This window comes from Acanthopagrus latus, chromosome 2 (genome assembly GCF_904848185.1).
Source record: "Acanthopagrus latus isolate v.2019 chromosome 2, fAcaLat1.1, whole genome shotgun sequence".
Taxonomy (NCBI): Eukaryota; Metazoa; Chordata; class Actinopteri; order Spariformes; family Sparidae; genus Acanthopagrus; species Acanthopagrus latus.
In genome coordinates, this window is record NC_051040.1 from 6,473,475 (window position 1) to 6,495,182 (window position 21,708).

A 21,708-nucleotide genomic window follows, 5' to 3' on the forward strand; every position below is an offset into this window, starting at 1 on the left:
ATGCAGGAAATGATTTTTCCCATTTTAAATTAGACTATGTGAGACACATTAATGGTGTAAAAGATTAGCACAATCTGAAACTGCTCTGCATCTTACCTGTATAGTCTGCGCCCTCCTGCCCTGCATGCTGGCACACACGGTAGCTTGGTGAGTGCTCAGGCCCTCTGACAGGCAGTGGGAACGCCGGCAGGGGAGGGTGTATGCACCGTAGGTGTTCCCATCCTCCTCTGATGGGGAGAGCATCTTATCGTCCCCTCCCTCCCTGATAGCCCTGCTGCCGTCGTGCCACTTAGCATAGCGCCGTTGGACTTGCTGGCGGGCAGGGTTCTTTTGGCTATACAGCTCATCAAGAGAGTTTGTCCTGTCAGCAGAGTCTGTGGGGCTGGACTGCAGGTGGCCTTCGCAGTCAGTAAAGTCCCTCTCGTTGGCTGGGTCTATGATTTCCTCTGTGCTGGTCAGGTGCTCTTGGCTGAGGTCAGACAGAGAAAACTCCAGGCTGTCGTCTCGCCACATGTCTGCAGACTTAGACCTCTTCTTCTTGAAGCTGACGGTCTCCTTGGAGCCGTCCTGACTTTTCTTGAGGTACGTTACCTCACCTGTGTACACATCCTCGTCCTGCACCTCCTCTGCAGTCGGGCCAGGTAGGGTTATGTGCATTGCATTCATGTGCACAGAGGGATTGGCCAAGTCAATGTGAAAAGACACCGGCCGCAGGTTCATGGCCACACGGTCCACCCAAATGGGGCTTCCAAAGTCTGGGAGTATATTGGTCTCATTGAAGGGCTCCAGGCCATTGTCAGCCAGTGATTGTGGGATACTGGGGGTGCTACTTGAGCGGGTGCTCGTCTCAGAGTTTCTGTGCTCTATTTTCCCTGACGAGGCATGTCGAGAGCGTCTGGACTGCTTGTTGGAGATGCGAAGAGACCGAGACATGTGCTTACGTGACAAATAACCATGTTCATTACCGTAGAGGGCATGGTCCCCGTTCTGGCTCTCGACATTTCCCATGACTCGGAGGCTGAACAGAAGAAGACATACAGCTTCAGTAAATCAGTAGAGGAACATAGTGTATCAGACATAAAATGACAGAATTCTGTCTGAAGGGTAGCTTACCAGCAGGATCTTAATTATTTTTTAGCCATTTTGTTTGTCACTGGATCTTCAGACAGTTTGGTCCATCAGCTGCTGGTACAATCCACAAAGCTCTGAAAACAAACATCCAAATTGGAAATCACATTAATTGTGTGTCATGTGTGCCCCTCATTATGTATGCTGTAACAATCAAATAATGGCATAAATCTGTAGCTAAAGACGGACATGTAAACTATGTTTTTTGTGTGGCCTTGGGGGCTTTCTTGAGTTTTTCAGAACCCTGCATACATTTACAGAGCATAATCCATGTGACAACTTTATCTAGACCACTTGAATAATAATATAGAACAAAGACACAAAGAAGGCCAGTTTGAGCATTTATCAACTGGAACCAAGACAATTTTAAAAACTATTGTCTTTATACTGAGGAAAAAAGATCACTGGATGATCACTGGCCCGTGCATGTATGATGTACCACATCATATGCCTCTCAATCCAATAGGCAATTTGTAAATTGCTGGTGACATGGATGGGGCCCATAAAAACACAAAAAATATTCAGAACACCAGAGCCATGTTGACTCGAGCCAGGCTTATGTTGTTGCTTCTTCATCATTCACTTTACAAAAAAAAAAAAAAAAGCCAGTTTTGGTAAAGTCAGTGAGATAAATACCACTCTCCTTTTGAGAAACAAGGAAGGAACAAGGAATGGATCCACTTAGTTCCTTTCATCGTGTACAGGGGTTGTGTGAAGTGGAGGGGACGTAATGACAATATGAGCACTGCGACAGCCTGAGTGAACACGAGTTATTCCGAGCTGAAGTGAACCATCTATGTACTGCTTTTGTCTGTTCTCAGGCACTACCTCCGGAATTAGAAAGGGTTGGGAGCAAATGCACATTGTGACCCCCGTCTACCTGCCTTCAGGCTGGACAGGCTGCTCCAAAAAAGGTCCCATTCCATGCATGGGACCGTCAACAGATGGGACAGAAGATTAACTACCCACGATGCGGCTGTTGTTTACCCTGATGTACGCTCCCCTCTTTTAGGACAGACCCTTTGTGGGGGGTGCAGTGTTTTCGTGTGTAGCAGATGAGTGGGAGACCAACCCTCTGCTGCTGCATGCACTCAGGCTGTGAAGAGGGACGTTACGTAAACTGGATCTGACCCCATTTTTCTACCTTATGTTTTCCCCCTTTTCCCCTCTCCATTCCACTCACTCACCACCCTACACTGGTACTGCAGTGCACAATGTTTGGAAGTCCATTGCTCTTTCCTTCAGTTAACCCTTCAAGATATTGCCCATTTAATTTCTACCTCTTTGGTTGAGGAAAAGAACAGAGGACAAAAGGAACAGAACGATGATGACACTGCACTCCTAACAGGAAACAAGTTTTACAGCAGGGACACAAGCATGCTTTCAAAATGTGAGAGATGTGACACCAAGGTCTACTCTAGGCTTGCTTGTACCCTTTTCCACACAGTACTCTTTGTTTTCAATGTGTGTAAGGTGAAAGTTTAATGGCTCTGCAGATGTCATCCTTGGAGACAAATAAAAAAATGACCAGTGTGTTTTAACCCTTATTGCAGCTCTGTGAGGCCTACAGGGCTTCATAAAACTGTAAACGCAATAAAATACAGCTCTGCAACAATCTCTTTCACAGGTCTCACAGTCAGTATTTATGGACATTTACAGGAGGTGTTTTAATATGTTGATGGGCTGGGTTTGCTAATGTTCTCTGTGGTTTCAATGTTAATATGATGTGAAATTGGCCAGAAATTAATTACGCTGTTTCAAGCTGAGATGAGAGGCTTAAAGAGCAGGCGCAGTGGTTTCCTCAGTCAGTACAGTTAAAGCAACCCACTGTGCGATGCCCTTGGAATTCACTGGACAACCTAATTTCTTCGGGATGAATATAACAGCTGATCATCGAAAATGCCAAAACCATCTAAATATTTAATAAATGAAAATAGCTGAATCATACTGCAGCACTATTAGTGATCCAACACCTCCCATTACTGTGACTGTACATTCTGTGCCCTTTTACTCACATGGGTAGCCACCATTAGATTAAAAAGGCTATGAGGCTCATCCTCAACAAAACCACCCAACTTCCCGTAAAATAGGTTTAGCAGGACTCAAGGACTCTATACAGCTGACAATTCTACAAGGTAAATGTATTCTCATTTCTTAACCAAAGGTTTAAAAAAACGAGAATAAATTTACCTTATAAAAAGTGAACTGTACAAAGTCAGATTTCTCTCAAGAGAAGGAAATCAAATTTGTTGTCCAATGTGGGGACTGAGCCACTGTCAAATCAGCACATTCATGGGGAAGATAGGTGTAAATCTTAACAGTACAAACAGCTCCCTGTTCAATCTGCCACGACATCATTGTTAGAGCTTACAAAAAAGATAGAACAACTCTCCTTGTAGTAAAACCATTTTTGCAGTTCGATCTACAATGAATCAGTGCACAATTTTTGCCTCTTTCGAGGAGATGAAAGAACATTGATTCTGTCTGAACATTGTGATTTCCACCAAAAAGTTTTCAAGATTTAAGAACACAGATTTATAGGAGGCTGACTCCGAGAAGCTCTTAACATGAAAATGTAAAAATAGATAAGTGTGCATGATCTAAATTTAAAAATTTAGGGATGTAACCTTTTATTGCATTGGGTTACCAGAATATCTGAATACAAGGTTAAAATTGCCTCAATTCCCTGACACTGTATTCTCTAAAGCTGCAAAGCTGCTGGTGCACAAAATCCATCATCAGCTCTTTATTAATACATGAAGAAGAAATGCCAGAGTTGGATGAGATGTTGCAGAGCACCAAATCCCCAGGAACAGCCAGCGGGTTCTTCTAGAAATACCAGCTAACACACAAGTTAATGCCTCTGTCTCCATCTTGTATCCCCACGAGGGTCATAGACAACTAAATATATAAATGGAAATCAACAATGTGATGTGAAAATGTTGCTTGTACTTTAGCAGTGTGACGGAGTGAGGACCCAAAGTAAATGGGTCATTATCAGAGGGCTGCCTACGAGCACAGGACAGCAGAAGTCTCGGAAGATTCATCTGTTATAAGGTTTTGATGAAATACATAACCAAAGGAGATTCCAGCCACCCACAGATCACAAAGAAGAATAGTTTTATTGTGACTCAAGATTAGCAACACAAAGGCTTCGGGGAACAGCACAGAAATTCACCACAACTAACACCGCTTTGGGAAGTTGTAAACAGTCAGCACATGAAAAGCATCAAGCTGCTTCTAAAAGAGCAGCTGATGTGCTTCCAATTCATAAAATCCAGTTCTCCTGTCAAGTCAATTTTGTTGTCCCTATCACAGGTGTGTTACAGTATAAAATACTAAATGTCTAAAAGAAACGTGTTATGTTTTCTCTTCTTCCACCAGCACATTCTTCTTTGCTCAAAGTGACATTTTTTATCCGAGATTCTGCAGATTTGTTTAAGCCCATCAACTGTAGGCTTATCAAAGTATATTAGCCAAACAGGAGCAGAAAAATGCTATTGAAGCATGAGGAGGTATGAAGTTTTATATTTTGGATTTCTTGTAAGAAAGTCACAAAGTATAAATTCAATTTCCCAAAAAGTTTGGACGGTGTGTAAAACATAAATACAACAGATTGGGATAATTTGCCAATCCTTTATGATATTTACAAACAGTACAAACAAAATGTGATGCCAGCAGCATGTTCAAACAGGTTGCGACAGGGGGAACAAAACTGGGAAAAAAAAAAAAAACGCTGTTTGGAACATTTTGCAGGTAAACAGGTTCATTGATAACAGGTGAGAGTATTATGATTGGGTATAAAAGAGGCATCCTTGAAAGTCTTAGTCGTTCACGAGCGAGGATGGAGTGAGGCTCAGTACTTTGTAAAACACCACTGTAGAGAATATTGCTACATGGGCTCGGGAACACGTTGCAAAGCTGTTGTCAGTAAACACAGCTAATTAGAAAATTATTGCATTCTGGGTGTTTTTACGTTTTGTACAATGTCACAACTTTTGGGGAATCTGGGTTGCACTATCTATATTTAATATCTGCATGACAGCATTGGATCATAAACGTCTGATTAATGCCAAAGTCACTCCATTTCACAACGATGTTGATGGTATGTGAAACTGTTTTGGGAAAGTCGTGATCATATTTCCATTCCATGTGCGGTGGGAATTTGTCATCTCTGAAATATGTGACAAGTAGATTTAAGGTCCTTTTGTTATTCAAGAGCACTTAAAAGCCTTGCTTATATTTGACAAATACTCAGGCCTGTTTGAACAGGAACAGGAAAATACTGTCTTAACCCCCACCTGTTCTTTGTCTCCTTTAGATCCCCAAGGACAAAAATGTCAAGATACTTGTATCTTTTGAGAAAAACGATGAGAATTCTTGACCCACGGCCAGAACATGGCATACAGACTTTAAAATCATGACAGGGGGCTTCTGACAGTGTGAAACACCTGGTCACACATTCCCATATTCATTAGCTCAATGTAGAAACAGAAACACAATACAGTGATACACCAGACGGATCAGAAGATAACAAATGACCTGGCTGCATGACCAGCTGAAATACCTTGACAGATGATATAAACACACATTTGTGATCTGATTTTGATTCTATATGTGTTGCTCCAACTCTTCCAAACACATTCCTGCCATTTACATTCAACTACACTGGTGAAAGGCAAGAATGCACTGAGCTGACTAGTTACAAGCTCCAACACAAAACCCTGTAATCTGGACACTCCCGCCTCTAGAGATAATAACACAGGTAGTTGTGTGGAGGGGGTTTACCGCTGAAAGACTGCTCTCAAGACAGCTCACATATTCCCGCTGACATGAAGTCATACGCTTCTGTGCAATGGAAGCACCACACAGCAATCTCCTGTTCTCATGACTCATATTCTGCTCAACTGTATTTAAGATTCTATTTGGCCAGAGGGAAATTTAGCATCAACAAAAGCTTGCATCCTCTTTCTAATGCTTCACATTGGTGAGAAACATCCGCACCAGAGTAGTACTTATTTGTGATACTGAACACAATAGCTACTTCCTCCAGTCTTCATTTAATAGCTCAGCTGAGAAACTATAGGCCACCGTCATGTAGCCAAAGAGTATTATTCTAACTTGGATATGTAGCCCTAGAAACCCTGAATTGCAGACAGACAGAAAAAAGGGGGCTTTCAGTGATAATGACAGCCACAAACTGGTCTTGGAATAGCTTTGTGCCAAGTATGAACCATGAAGTGATGGGCTAGCCAGCATTTGTCTCATCTCGCCAAGATTTATACAGCTTTATTCGCTATTTATCTGTAGAAACTAAAACAACTGGACAAACTGAACAGGTAAATTAATATTGATTCAAGCAAGTCTAATGCCAGTGCTAACAATTACACTGACATAGAAGCAGGTGATGTAACATTTCACAACATATTTGAGCAGCAATGACAAAGACAGACACTTCCATTAGCTGCAGAATGGATTTCATGTTTTTTTACAGTGGCCAATGCTGCTGCTGTGTGTAGCCTGTGTGATCCCGTCTTGAGAGGCTCAGCTGGTCGTATGTTGAGGGACATTGTTAACGCAGGAGAATGCCAGCACATATCAAGCAGAATAATAGCTGCTGACAGTTCAGCTGGTCAGAGACCTGTCAAGACAGCAGGAGCCACTGGTGAAGGTAATGTAGATGCTGTAGGCATGGTTTTGAATTTTGAGTCAGGAGCCAAATTGTTACGCACACTGTCTGTTTTATCTTGCGTGTTGCACACTGAGCTAACCAGGACATCCAATTCTGTGACTGCTAATGTGGTGGAATAGTTTAGTGAGTTAGTACTCCAGTTTACATTAGTCGGGACTGACATGGTTATTTATTTGAGGTAGTCGGCAATGACAGGGACACAGAGTCAGGATGTAGAGAAATCTGCTCTGTTTGCTCTCACAGTTTTTTGCTATATTGCTGCTACAATTACGTTAGTCAAAAACAACCTTTGTTGTTCAACAGGGTTTACTTAACATGGGTCGATGTGACTGCATATGCAAAAGATGCATATATCAAATCCCACAGCAGTGCAATTTTTTAAAATTTTAGTGAGTTCCATACTTTGCAATAAATCAGTATGCACTGATTTTGGAGCCTGTTGCTGAGCAGCAGCTGGTGTTGTTTAGCCTGGTGGCACCTTTGTCCCTGCCAGTGTTTTCTCTAGGGCACCACTGTTTGCAGAGGTCACTGCTTCTGCGGGTGTTTAAGCTCTATGGGGTGTGTGTTCAGCAGATGCTGCAGGTTTTCACTGGGTCAACAACTCTTTTGTCCACTTTATAGGTTTAAGAATGCTCCATTAGTTTCTATGGCCACTGGAAAATATATTTAATGAGCTTTAGGTTATAAACTACATCATGTTTTTGCCTACATTGACATTGGCAAAATGATAACTAACTTTAACTGTTTTTCTTTTTGCTCTAGGATCCTAGTTATTATAAAGTGGCTGTGCCAGTAGATGTGTGAAATTAGCAATAAGATAACATATCATTATATTAAAGACCCAGATGATGTTAAGACTCACTCTATAAACTGATGCAGTAAAATGAAATGCTGCAAGACAGCCGTTTCCATCTTTTTCCTTTCCCACACTGACATTGCGAAGATCTTGAATACTGAGCCAGAGTTCTTTCATCCTTATCATCAAGCAAGTTGCTTGTCCAGAGGGTCACAGCCGAGGTGTTATCAGACCACATCCTGCTTACTGCTCTTTAGCTCCTCATTGACAGCCTTTGAAGTCCTTAAACAGCTGTTAATTGGAGCTATACTGTACGCGGGCCAGAGACCAATGCTAAGACAAAGAGGGGGTGGATGGAGGTTGTGGCTGTTGTTGATTCCTCTGATAACGCTTAATGATTCAATGGGGGAAGGGATCTGTGTTTTTAAATCAGGTATCAAGAGTGAGCGGGTTTCTGTCTGCTACTTAGAAGTATCAGAGCATTTAAAATGAGTCTGTACTTTTTTTTTTTTTAAATTAGACTACTCCATCAAAAAGGGGAATGCTCCACCAAGTATCACTTGCTCAGATTAAAATGACAACTCACAACACTGTTGGAGACTTTCAGGTTTAGTCACAAATCCATCCCCATTAGTCTGCCAGAAAGATTAATGTGTCACCCTCGATGATTTGGATTTTGCAGAACAAAATATTTTTGTTGAATAATTGAAGTTAACTAAACAACCACAGTGAATTAACCTAATTTCTTCTGTCATCTTACTTAAGTTTCCCTTCTCTGAATCATAGCCCAAGAGTAAATTACATAAGACACTGTGTCAAGAGCATCAATGATCATTTTTTCTCTCATTCTGGTAGAAGTTGCTTTTAGATCTGTAAATAATGTCTGGGGAAAAAAAAAATCGACACTCTGCAATAATTCAAACTGAATTTGATACGAGCAAAACTGCTAAAAAGGAAATCCTTTGAAAGTCATTCAAACTTAACTCCCAATGATGGGAAATGTTTTCAAATGTTCCCACTGTGATTGTGACAGCAGGATTACACAAAACTTCAAGATCAGTACTTAACAGTTTGTGATGGAAGTATTCATCTGGGAGGACGTACATAGAAAATGCCTCATGTAATGAAAAAGGCTGCCGTCCCTGTGACAAAATATCACAACCACAATCACCAGAGACTTTCATGAGTTGACCTTCTCATAGCCCGTTAGTGTCACTGTCAGTGAAAAGGTCTCCCCTGGCTACACAGTGCATCAACGCTAGTCTTCTTTTACATGCTTCACATTCCAGGCTTTTACTATTCGCTCCTGCAGCCCGACTCCAAATACACCCAACAATTTTCCCCACAGAAGGAGCAAATGTGCTTGACAGTTTTACGATTATAGATTTGTGATCAACAGTATCAATGCTGGGACACACTGGTTACCAAAACACAGCACTTCTGTCACAATGGCATATTGATGCATGCACGAGGGAATATTATCTGCTGAGCAGAGGGGCAGGATGATTTATATAAGAAACAGCTGTAAGCTGAAATAAGATATTTGTGAAAACAATTCAGAAAGATACACAATAAAAACTTGGTAATGTATCTTCTGCTACAACTGCTGCATCTTCACTGACTTTCTCACCATTTTCAGCTCAATGAGGTAGGGTCAACTCAGACTTAGATCGACGCTTGTAAAAGTAAAGTAGATGCAACTTCAAGGACATCCTCTGGAAAAACTGGCACTACAACTATGTAAAAGTATGGGCAGTTGAAACTTTGGGCCAATATTTTACAGTACAAAACTTTATATTAGCAGGGGAATAAAAACAAACAAACTTTCCTTTCATGTATAGAACCAATCTAAACACTTATTTTCCCTGACAGAAACCCCCTACATCAAATACTAGCTTACATACACTTTCTTTTTTCATGATGTTATATCAGTGTATGCAGCTCATTCATCCTATAATAGCTCATTTCGCTTTTACCAACGTTAGATTTGAGGTAAAAAGTTTGTCCATATATGTCTCCGCAATGTGAGAAGTGACAGTCACTGGATGTCATAGTGATTCAGTCTCTATTTTTAATATGGAGTGAACTGATCACTCTGGTCAGCACACATTTCCAATGAGCCCAGCTGGCTTTATGCATTACATAAGTTCAAATCTAACTGATTGTTCTGCTCACATTCAGTAAGCCAAGAACACCACAAAACACCAGTGAATGGCTGTTGATGTCTTCGGACCAGAAGCCAGTCCACTGCTGGGTGAGCCATTCACCTACCAATCTCAGTATGGCAACTGACTTGTCTCTGCATGAATGTCCCTCTGCTGGCAGCAGAATAAACACGATGCCAAGGACACAGAGGAGAAGCAATCCTGCATTGGAAATGTGTTTTCTAAATCTGGATCACTCAAGATTTTCTTCCACAGAGGCAATGATTTGCTTTCAGGTCAGTGAGTGGGAATGCCAAGCATGGCTTCAGTTTGAGTGTGTTCCTTTTGTGTAGCATCACAAGTGCAGGCACACAACCCAAACTCCACTCAAAATCCCATTTGGGCTCATGTCTAGGCCCATTTTTGTCTTTTTGATTCCAATATTAATGACCAGGGAACCTTTTAGGTTGCACAGACACTGAAGAAAGGGGAGTATAAATAATCCTGGTAGACCAGATGATGAGATGAGCATTTCTGTGTGTTATTAAACCCATCCTAAATGTTATATCTTTTGAACAAAAAACAAAAACTCTCGAAAAACAACACTCTATGGACTTCTTTTGTTTCATCAGTTGCATTTCCCACGTTTACCTGCACAGAGTAGATTTTATCTTAAATCATATCTATGGACAGAGCCTGTGGAGAAGTCATCCATGAACACATCCTCAACCATAAACACCCTGGAGCTCTCAGCTCTCTACTATGTCGCAATGTGCACCGAGGCAGAGCTGAGGTGGATCATGATACACATGGCTACACAAAGCTGGGAAGAAAATGTGTCCACTTCCTCCAAGCAGTCCTGATCACAGTTCCCAGCAACGGTCTCCTTTAATATCCTGCGGTAAAATGTCACTTAGAAAAAGTCACATTTCAGCTGGAGACCAATATCTTCTTTCATTTACTAGAATTTGAAACCAGAGTAGTAAACAGTTGGTCACAAGCAGAGGCGTTTAAGCAGGACAGTACTTGTATTTAGAAGAGGCACTCCCTACTAATGTGGTGCTGGACTATTCAATTAAGTTAAATGTAACAATTTCAGCTGCAAAACATATCACTGAAGTATGAACCATACAGACTTATCATTATGTTTTTAGCCAAACATCTACATACAATAAAAAAAGATATTATAGGGAGTGGTTCTTTCTTTCTTAAGTTTTGTTAACATAGTTTTATTTCAGCTTAGTCCTTGTTGTGTTTCTGTTTACTGTCAGAGTTCTTGTGAATCCTTTGCGTTCTCAGGTCTCTCTCTGAAGAGAGATCATAATCTCAACGAGACAGCCTGATTAAATGAAAGATATAAAAAAAATGTTTTAAAAAAATATGGCAAGTCAGAAAAAATATCCCATATGAAAACTTGTTAAAGATGTATAGCTTGCTTTACGAAACCAATGACTGTGTAGATGAGAAAGATAATTTTTACTGCAGTTGAAGTTACATTTCCCCGTACCTCCACAGAGGTTAGTGGGATGCAAAAATGAAGTCAAACTTGCGAGTCAAAAGGCCGCTAGTAGCTCAGCAGTCTGCAACACATTCCCCTTTTGACATGGTTTATCAAAATACTTGTCTGTCTGTATTTCTGTACATTTCTTAGCACTCTCTTCTTTTAAAGTAAGAAAAAAATACCTGTAAAATACACATACGTTGACAAAGGCGTTCGTCGATTAACAGCTGTTCATGCTCCCTTCTTTGAAAGATTTCCTGTCAAATATCACATACATTCCAAATATATGGCTTGGACTTACATTACACACAGCTTGAGACGGTAAATTAAATGGCAGACCAGATCCATCAGGTGACCAGTGATAAAAATCTTAGTTTAACTGTCAGCAGTTCCAGCTCATGCAGCTCCACATGTTGGGACTGGGGTAATGTGCACTCGAATGCAAACAAACTTGAAGGCGCCTAAAGCAAACCTTTACCCAGAACTTGGCTATGTATATGTAATTTATAAAGCAAATACAGAGCATTAAGTGCACCTAGTACCACTGGCTTTTGCACTGAGCAAACACAAATAATCCCGTTTTAAAAAGCTACACTATCCTGGGCGGTAGAAATAACAGTTGCACTCATATATCACAGTTTTGTGTTTCTTTAGCTCTTCACCATGCAGGATAACTGCAGCAGAGGGCTATGCAGAGTATGAAAAAAAAAGTGTGAAAAAATACGTGACCAAAAGTATAAACAAACTGCAGTGAAGTGCAGTGGGTTGAGTTGCGGGGTAACAAACTGTGACCAGCAAAACCTCATCGTCGGGCTGCATGTGACATCATGCCAAATTCTGACTAACTTAGCAAAAGCTAAGTATCTGAGAGACCACCTGATCTCAGATGAACTCTGCAGTAGAACAAAGGTTATATTGTAGATTTACCAGCCAGTACACCGTGCAGTCCAATTAAGAAAAGCTTATGACACAAGACCATGCAAACCAATCAGTGCTTGCATTTATGTCTCACTTAGGAGAATATTGTATTTTGGTTGAGGTAAGGTAGAATGAGGAAACCGTCACCCATTGCATGTGATTTTTATATAGATCTTTAAAAAGAACTCTGAGTTTGTGTGTTTTTAAAAGCTTGATTTTCTACAGTCAAAACAGGAGCATTGTCAAGATTTACAAGCCTGAAAGCCGCAGCCTGACCTCCTGTCCTGCTAAGCCTCGAACGGTCAATACATTTCCATAACTATGACACCAGATGACCATTTCTCGCCCCTCTCCCCACCGCAGGAGTCACACAACGGGGCTTTCAAACACAAAGCTCCGATTTTAAATGAACTCACACATCATAGTCCTCCACCCCCCTCCAGGGCGCGATCTGGGAATTCTCCTTGACTTTGACCATCTCTCGCATTTGCAATTCATCATCTCCCTTTCTCAGCATCACAAAACCACCACCACCACCACAGCCGCCACTGCTTTGTCATTACAACGACACAGACACAAGCTGTATTGTTTGCTTCTGGCAGTGAATGGGGAGCAATACAATGGCCCGCTGCCTGCAGTTGTAGGTAAAGTTGTGCCTTACACAGGAGTGCTACAGGTACAAACATGAGGTGGAAACCCCACCCTAAACACAGGCTGTGAAGACCCCCAGGATATGGTTACAAGACACATACAAACACACACACACACATATAAAATTATAGGAGGAAAGTGTTAAAATGGAAGCACTAATGGAAACTAATGAGATACTGAATCCAGAATAAATCCTGAAAGTACAAACCCTCAAGGCACAACATGATTCACAAGAGCTTTAGTTGCATCTGACAAATTTAACTACACTATGAAATGTACTGGAACCTATGCTAACAGGCCACACATTGACTCAGTGTGTCATTGGTGGTGTTATTTAGCACCTCTTCTGGAGAGTGGGAGGTTTGAGGCTGGCCAGCCATTTGTCCCCTGTATCTACTAACACAACCAAACACGCAGTGATGCAAAAAATAAAAAAAAGAGGCAAACAAAATACACAGCAGTAAATGCAATCACTTACCTTACTGTGTAAAACTAGAAGTGTCACTTTGTCTCCCCACTGCAGCCAAGAGAAATCCCACAGATCATCACTGAGGGGGGAATTTAAAGCTTAACATGAGGGGATTATTGATACTCCTGCTGCAAGTCCACAGCAGACTGACTCCTAAATGCAAGGATGAGTTGAAGAACTGAGGGAAGGAGGGGGAGTGACTGTGTGTAAACCCCCCTCCTCCTCCTCCTGCTGCTGACTCTTTCACACTCTTCACTCCCTCCCTCTCCTCTTGCTCCCTCCCTCCTTCTATAATTCCACCCCCCTAAACTACAAACCTACTGCAAGCAGGAATGTGTGTTCCCTCCCTCGTCTCCTCTCTAATTGCCCCTCCACTCCCCTATGAGAAGCATGTTTACACTAAATGTTGCAGCCTCTTAATTGTGCAAAAACCAATAGGATCAACAACTGTCAGATACAGACCTACATGTCTCTGTCTGGATCGGTAGCAGCTTCTAACTCCCTTTTGGCTAAGACAGAAGAAAAATCTTGCTTTAATCTCTCTTCTCTGAGGTTAACAAGAAAAAAGAATGTGATAACAGGACGCAAAATGAAACAAATGTCCTCTTTGCCTCCGAGGCTGAAAGGTCGCAGTCTTAATGTGTTGTGGTGCATAATTTGGAACATTCAGCGACAGCCCAAAATGGGATCTGTGAATGAGAGAGAGGCTGGACTTGCTGTTGTCATAGCGCCAGTGATGTCGTGTGGCTATCGTCATCGTCAGCGGCGACAGTGGAGCCGGAATCATTTTGAGATGATGGAAGCAGCAGAGGGAGCAGGGGAGAGGGAAAAGGGAGGACGGAGGAGAGAGGAGAGAGGGCACAGCCGACGTCTACTCAGCTGCAGCCTGCATCATGTGTTCCAGCAGCAGCTTTGCATGCACACTGAAAGTGAAACATGCCCTGAGCTAGTCGAGGGTGTAGACACCCCGACAACCACGCAAAGGAGAGGCAGGCAGAGAGAGCACTGAGCTCAGTCTGTCTGAGAGGAGTCCAGAAATTGGGGGGTGAATTGCCATGTCTAGACTTTGCAATGACTATGACCAAAATAAAAAGGCACTCAGTAGTGGTGTGGTCAGACAGGCTTCCTCTCGGTGCATCTTGATGTCCTGCCAAGGTTGTGACCCTGATATTAAACTAAACCACGGGGGTTTCATAGTGAAGACAGGAATGTCTGGTCTGCAGAGGCAACCAGACATAATAACCTGTGTTCTTATCAACCCCCTGAGCCTGATTTTCCTTGATATCTGTCAGGATAGGAGATTTTTCTCTTTCCACACACACAAAGCTCACCGTCAGCCAATTTATTCTTTTCAATTAGTGGAACAATTTGTTGGGACTTGATCCAATGAAAACAAAAGACTTGGAAGAACATGATAAAACATGATGTTCGAGATTATTATTTAGACCGACAATCCAATTAAAAGTTTAGAAAAAAACATATGCTCTTCCCCGAGGGTGTGTTTTGATAATAATAACAAAATATCAACCTAAAAGGGACTTCTCTCTTTTTTTACATTTTTTTTTTTAAGTTAAATAAATACAAGTTTATGTGCATGAAATGAGACCATCTTATCTGCTTGTCTCCTCTGCCATAAAATCCTGGATCTGGCAGCAGAGCAATAAATGTGCCTGTATTAGTGAAATGTGGGCTAATGCTGAATCCACGTCTGCTCTCACCACAGGCATTTAGGAAATGTAGATCGCTTGCATGGAGCTCAGCTAAACAAAATACTCTGCTTTCTCATTACCGGGACAGGGCTATTAAACCCAGTGCTATCCGCACTCAATTTAGGAGCTGATTGAATTGGACATCCAATACATCGACAGGCTTTCAATACTGCTGGTGCAATTTGGCAGGTGAGGCTACGGTTACAGATCCACAGCAACACTTCAGACTGCTGATGCTGTCCAGGTGTCACAACCAACTGCAATCACTGCCAATCACCTTCAGCCTTAGTGAACGGAAGAACAAAAAAAACAGCTGAAGGCAGTAGAATGACAAATACATTCAGCAGGATATGCAATAAGTTCACTAAATGTGATTCATCACAAATGCTACAACAATCTGGTTTTATCTAAAATGCCTTCGCTAAAAGAAATGCTTGATTGCAGAAGAAAGTTTGCATAAGATCAGTTTTCTTTCACAAGATCATAAGAAAGAATGATGTTTTAGATAGTTCAGAAATAACTTACTGGGATATATAGTTGCATTACTTCAGGCTTTTTTTCTAAAAGTCAAGATTTTTTTAAGTTGGCTTAAATGAGTCAGAACTCTGAACCACAGTTTTTTCCGTTATGTCTTGATTCACTCATTCCCACTTTATTTTTGCATGTGTCTGAGCTCATACCAGTAAAACAGCTGATGCTCCCACCATGCCTCACAGCAGGAGGGTATTAGATGAGTAATCAGCTGTGCTTGGTCTTTAACAGGAAATGGTTAAATAAAAAAGGAGATCAAAACCAAAATGAATACTGAGTATCACTGCAAAGAGGCTGAATATGTGATGACAAACATTTATTAATTTATTTTAATCAGCTTGTGTTTATTTGCTCTTAATGTGCAAATAAAGTTACTGCATATAGCTGTTGGATAAATTAATACTTTGTAGTTCTGCAGCAAGGCCGTTAACATCACAAGATGTGGGAAAAAGTCTGCAGGGCTTAACATTTTCTCAAGACGCTGGAGCCTAATATGTTACGACCAACATGCTAAATCACAGCACTGCTCCCCAGAATAGCTTTAAATAAAGGTCAGTTAATAATTGACCATGTACTGCTTTATTACAGCAATTGTGAACGGACCACAACATTCATCATGATGTAGCTGTGATGTTACACTGTCCATTCTGAAATTTATTAATTTGAAGGACATTCAAAGAGGCATAAAATGCTAGTTTCAATATAGGAGGTAGGCAGGTAGGCCTATGTTGCTCTGCAGAGCAGTAAAATTATAATGCAGTGCAGTTGCATGACTAGGACGAGTATGTAAACATAATGCCTGGTGTTCCACAAACTGCACCACAATATGAAAATGTTATGAAACAAATAGCCACCAGTGGTTGCGTCGTACTCTGTCAGCAACAGTAACAACTCTGAACTACCAAAGCTGAAATGCTTCCTTGTCTCACACCAATTCAGTTCTCAATTAACATACAAGGGATGAGTATTACCCACAGCTATGCATCAAGATGTAGATTCGACAGCATCCGTCTGTTGATTCTAACTTTGTTCTCAGAACTGTACACAAAACTACTGGTCTATAAATACACAGCATGCATACATCACGCTGAAGCTAATTTTACTACTGAAACAAGGAGTCAACTGTGTGCAGCATTCGGTTCGGTGGAAGGCTGTTACAGAACATCCATCTGCACAAGGGTTCAAGTGTTTATTTTCTTAGTGGTCTCCTCAATCAAAACAGCGCACGTGCACCCGGTGTCCCTCTGAGAAAACAGATGATCCATTGTACCGAAAAAGAACACCATGTACGAATGAGATCTATCAGAGAAAAATGCAACTGTTATGCAAGACATGAAAGCAGTAACCCTAGCCCGGGTAGAGATCATTAGCGGAGGATCCAGTGGTCTCCAGCAGTGAGTTGCCTCTCTAGAGTCGACATCAAAGACACCGGTATAGAGAGGGAAATAATTTAGAATGCGGAGGAAAAGCTGGGATTGATTGGTTGGGACTGAACCTATACGGCATAGGTAGCTCTCCAATACCAGTTATTAAAAGATGCTTGGTGCATACTGAGAGGCAATAGTCTGCTCTTAACAAGCTGCTACATAGGGTCAACGCTATACTGAGCCAAAAAGCACACTGACCATAATTTTACCCCCAGGTAAGCATGGATTTCCAGGTCAAAAGACTTCAAAGAATAATACCAGAGTCAATGTGGGAGGATGAGAGGATTATCACATGAATTTGTTTCAATGGTGTTTCAATTAAGGCTGCAATAAACACTCTTGTCAATTAATCGGTTGTTTCCTATTTTCTATTATTAGTTCAGACGTCAGAAAATCGTGCAAAATACGCTTCACAATTCACAAAAGCTTCCTTTGTCTGACCAACACGCCAAAAACCATAAGATATTCGAATTATGACATGATACACTGAAAAAAGCAGCAATTCCTCACATTTTAGAGACTACATTTTTTCTGCTTTTTATTTTCTGTCAGTCAGCTATTTCACTTTCAGTGTTGATTTGTATATTTCAACATGCAATAAGGACCTGTCTTGCATTTAAATTGTAGTTTAATGTAACATTACAGTTATTTTTTATGTAACCTCAGTGACTTACAAACTTCTCACTTTTTAACTCAATGCAGCCCAACTTTAGCCTTGAAGTCTAGACATCTTTTGACCTGCATATCATCACATAAATACTCACTGAGATGTTAAAATGCACACCTGGGATAACCAACCATCATCATGTGCCACTTCAAAAACACATCCCACTCCAGTGTCAACCTCCAGCAAACAAAAAAGGGCCCTGAGAAGTTCTTGTTTATGAATGACAGAGTGGTAAAGTTAGCCCAAATCCAGCCTCCCTAAAGTGACTCATAGACTGAGCAGTTTAGTGCACTCAGTATCTATTATTCATCCAAAACCACACGGCTCTATTGGCCACGTGAAGCTGATGATCATCACCATGTGTATTTCTGACAGCCGGTCATACGTTCCCGCTCACAGCTCAGAAATAGGAGGAGGAACAGAGCTTTGATGAGGCCTTTTAATGTTCATCTGTCATGTCTTTCCAAACCCTGTGACCATTGTGGAGAGAAGTACCAGAGTGCTACTGAAGACCATCCACTGGTTTGAATATACACACAGTGGCCTCTCACTTTGGAACAGTAGCCTACTGTAAGTGGAACAGAATCTTTTCAGAAATCACTTTTCAGATTCTACCACAACCTCAAAGGAGGCTTTGAAGATCAAGTCAATACTCAACGGTGCAGGCAAGTCGACTTAATTTGTGGGGAGCACTTGTTTGCTTGACTCTAAAAAAGGTGCACGCAGCACAGGGCTTATTCATTTTGACTTTGATGAGAATATTCATTTAAGTTTGATATAATTCATGAGCAACACCACATCTTCATTATGCTTGGATGTCAAACTGAGAACCATATAAAATGTGTCTGCAGTGGTTTTCAGCTACAAGCTTCAAATTAAAATGTGAAAAAACCTCTGACTTTGAGTTTTGCCTTTTTAAGGTTAGTGGAACACAACTCGACCCTTGCTCACATTATATGGAGCGCGTCGTAGCGCTAAGAGGGGCCGTCCTCTGGAGGGAATCAGGGATCAGATCTTGGCAAGTCATCGAGGTGCTTTTCCGGATTATGCTGACTGTCAGCACATCATGAATTCATCACACATGACCTCACTTTGTCAAATGCGGGAATATCAGGCTACTTCCATCTTCTACAACTTATAATAAATAAAAACAATATGCAAAGTAGGGCTGCAACTACAGATTATGTTAAATACTGACTTTTCTGGTGAGTATTTTCACGATTAATCACAAATAAAGAAAAGCTCATCACATTTTCCCAGAGCCCAAAGTGACATCTTCATCTTGCTTCTTCTGTCCAACCAAGAGTTAAAAATCCCCAAACTCTTCATTTACTATCATAAATAAGAAAGTGTTTAAAAAGCTGAAAACGACAAATTTGACATTTTTGCTTAAAAAGTATTTCATGACTAATCGATTTTTATAATAGTTGTCAATCAACTGATCATTGCGGCTCTTATGCATGTGAAACTCTGATTTAGGGTTCAGATATTCAGTGAATCACCTGCTTAGTTCACAGGGTCCAGAACAAAAGGGTTCTACGCTCAGACATATACAATGTGGCTGACTGCAAAGGACAATGGGATTGGTCTTTTCAACTGTCCAAAGATGGTGGAAGACAGACTGATACAGCAGGACATCAATAGTACCGTCTAATGGAGACAGATGTCCTGTCAGGAGGAACAAGGGACAGCCGAGCTCTTGTCTGAAACTCAATACAACATGGATGTAAACAGAGGTGGAAGGAAAGTATGGTTGACCTTCATTCATCAACTTGGGCTGGAGAGGGAACAAAGCTGCCCGATGGAGAAAAAAACAATCCAATTACCGCCTAATGTGATTATCTGATATACATGTTGCAAAAAAAAGAAGAAGAAGAGAGGATTATATATGGCTGCAACATCTTGCTCTGATATAAGGAGCCTGTTGTTCTGTGCAGAAAGAGAGCAGATAATTCTCACAAGACAAATTTGGCAATCGGTCTGTGCAGACTGCATTCAACATGAGAGTCTGGACAGAAGATCAGTCACAGCTGCAACATCAACACTGTTACACAATGTAGCTGCTCCATTACATGATTTGTGTGGGAGAAGGCCACTTCGGAATTAAAAGTGTTTAACAGAGTGCATTTTTAAGTTGTCATTTTTCAACCGTAATACAGAGGGAAAGTGAATCAGCTGTCCTGTAAATTAGAACTGAAAAACATTTTAGAGCTAGGGCTTTAAATCTAGGAGGATACACCTTATCATCTGCATATAAAATTATACAAATGTGTGACTATGCGCGTCATAATTTCCGACAGGCCAAGATGACAGTTTCAAATTGCCTGCTTTATCTGACCAATAGTCCAAAACCCAAATCACTTGATATAAATCAATGATATAAAACAGAAGAGGAGCAAATCTGCATATTTGCGAAGATGGTCACATAAAAGCTATGACACTTAATCCATGACATAAATTAATCTTTCAATCTGTCGATCATCTAATCTATTAAACTAAAATCCTGAAGCACTGAATCTCCTTTCACTGAACAGAGCGTTTAATCAAACATACAGAAATCCTCACCAACACCACTGGAGTTCAGAGCTTATTCAAATATTTAAACAACTTTGTCAGTGGTGTTGAGTAAAGTGTAGTCAGTACAGATGTGGTCACTTCATTATTAGAAAGCTGGTGGGCTGAATAATGGCTTTTAAGATGGTATTTTCCTACCACATGTGGAGATGCGTGTGCACGCTGCTGAGGGTTTCGCTCAGCTCAGTACTCCTACAATCAGCCACTTAGCAGAATGACAGAAGTTTCCTGGTGGGAAAGATTTCCAGCTTTGCGGTTGTGGCCTAACAACTTAATATTTTCCACAGCACAACTCCTCTTCTTATTTGCTGATTCTTTTTAATCAGCAAGTGGGATGCAAGTCATTGTGTAAAAACTGACGCTTAGAACAAAACTGTAGATTTAAAAAAGTTCAAAACCACAGTAAGTGAAACAGTAGTTAATGACATTAGAATGAATGGTCTGTGTTAGTGTTATCACACTAGGCTCAGTATGTTCTTCGCTTGGCCCTAACCAAAACACCAGACTGTCTTCTGTATTTACTTTGCAAAGGAATGAAGAGTTATGTGCAAGTGGGACGGAAATGAATAATTCACGAAGAACACTTGTGAGGGTTAAATTATGCGCATTTCAAGAAATCAACTGTGTTTGGTAGTTCGCTGCTGTACACGCATGAGGAACAAAGTCATGAATTGTACAAAAAGCCAACAAATCACCATATGAATGTGGGGACATTCTTTCATGTGTGGCCAGTCGCAACACTGCCTCATGTTGGTCTAACATTTGAGATGGGGAGTTAAAGTGTGTGGACACAAGACAGAGGGGAGCAGAACTAGTTACGACTCAACCCCACAAACAGAGACAGACAGTCAGAGAGGGCGAGGAGTCTCTGTAGAGGCATGTCACACAGGTGGGCTCAGGTTACCACCCCGAGGACACGTCATCGACAGCAAAGCCATTCTGCCAGATGCTCCACCAGCGTGGATGTTTTCTTCCCATCGTTCTCCACCAGACGAAGTATTCAAGCTGCTGTTTGGGTCATGTATTGGTTCTAGGTTATCTAACCATCCACATGTTGATTACTGTCTCTGCCCAGTTAACCCCCGCCTTGCATAACCTTTACATCATCCGCCGACTCATCCAGTGTCCAGTGTAACAAGTGAAACATATATTAATCCACTCAAGATATACAGCATCATTTGAGTATCAAACACTGACTCTTACTGGGCTTTCAAATCAAAAAAGGTGCATTAAAAAGATGCAAAGGGTTTTGAGGATGGAGTCTGAAGACTTATCTAATTCCAAAACACAGCACAACACATTTAGGGACAAGATTTTAAATCTCAGGAAAGTCATCATCATCATCATCATCATCATCATCATCATCATCATCATCATCATCTTTTAGCTTTAAAAGCTAAAAGGTGAATGGTTTGATTTGGTAGCGGTCAGGGGGTTTGAGTAGGAAGACGGAGAAGGAGACAGGAGCAGTGCATTTATAATCCTGCCAAATGATTTGACT

The 21,708-nt window shown here is 41.2% G+C and overlaps 1 protein-coding gene and 1 long non-coding RNA gene across 5 annotated transcripts in view; one reads left to right on the forward strand and one right to left on the reverse strand.

Moving 5' to 3' along the window:
* Window positions 1-21,708, reverse strand: part of LOC119033217 (T-lymphoma invasion and metastasis-inducing protein 1-like) — a 45,328-nt gene that overhangs the window by 21,949 nt on the left and 1,671 nt on the right. For 2 of the 4 annotated variants that reach the window (XM_037123054.1, XM_037123090.1), the window contains exons 1-3: window positions 17,991-18,161; window positions 1,114-1,205; window positions 97-1,018 (exon numbers count right to left, since the gene is read on the reverse strand). In XM_037123054.1, coding sequence (XP_036978949.1) covers window positions 97-1,008 — 912 coding nt within the window. In that variant the 5' untranslated portion in view covers window positions 1,009-1,018; window positions 1,114-1,205; window positions 17,991-18,161. Of the gene's footprint in view, window positions 1-96; window positions 1,019-1,113; window positions 1,206-13,308; window positions 13,435-17,990; window positions 18,162-21,708 lie in introns of those variants that run through there. The other 2 variants (XM_037123044.1, XM_037123036.1) reach the window with 2 other exon arrangements.
* On the forward strand, window positions 18,248-19,759 carry LOC119033277. The gene is made up of 3 exons (XR_005079213.1): window positions 18,248-18,349; window positions 18,554-18,838; window positions 19,144-19,759. It is a non-coding gene; the product is annotated as an uncharacterized LOC119033277 (long non-coding RNA).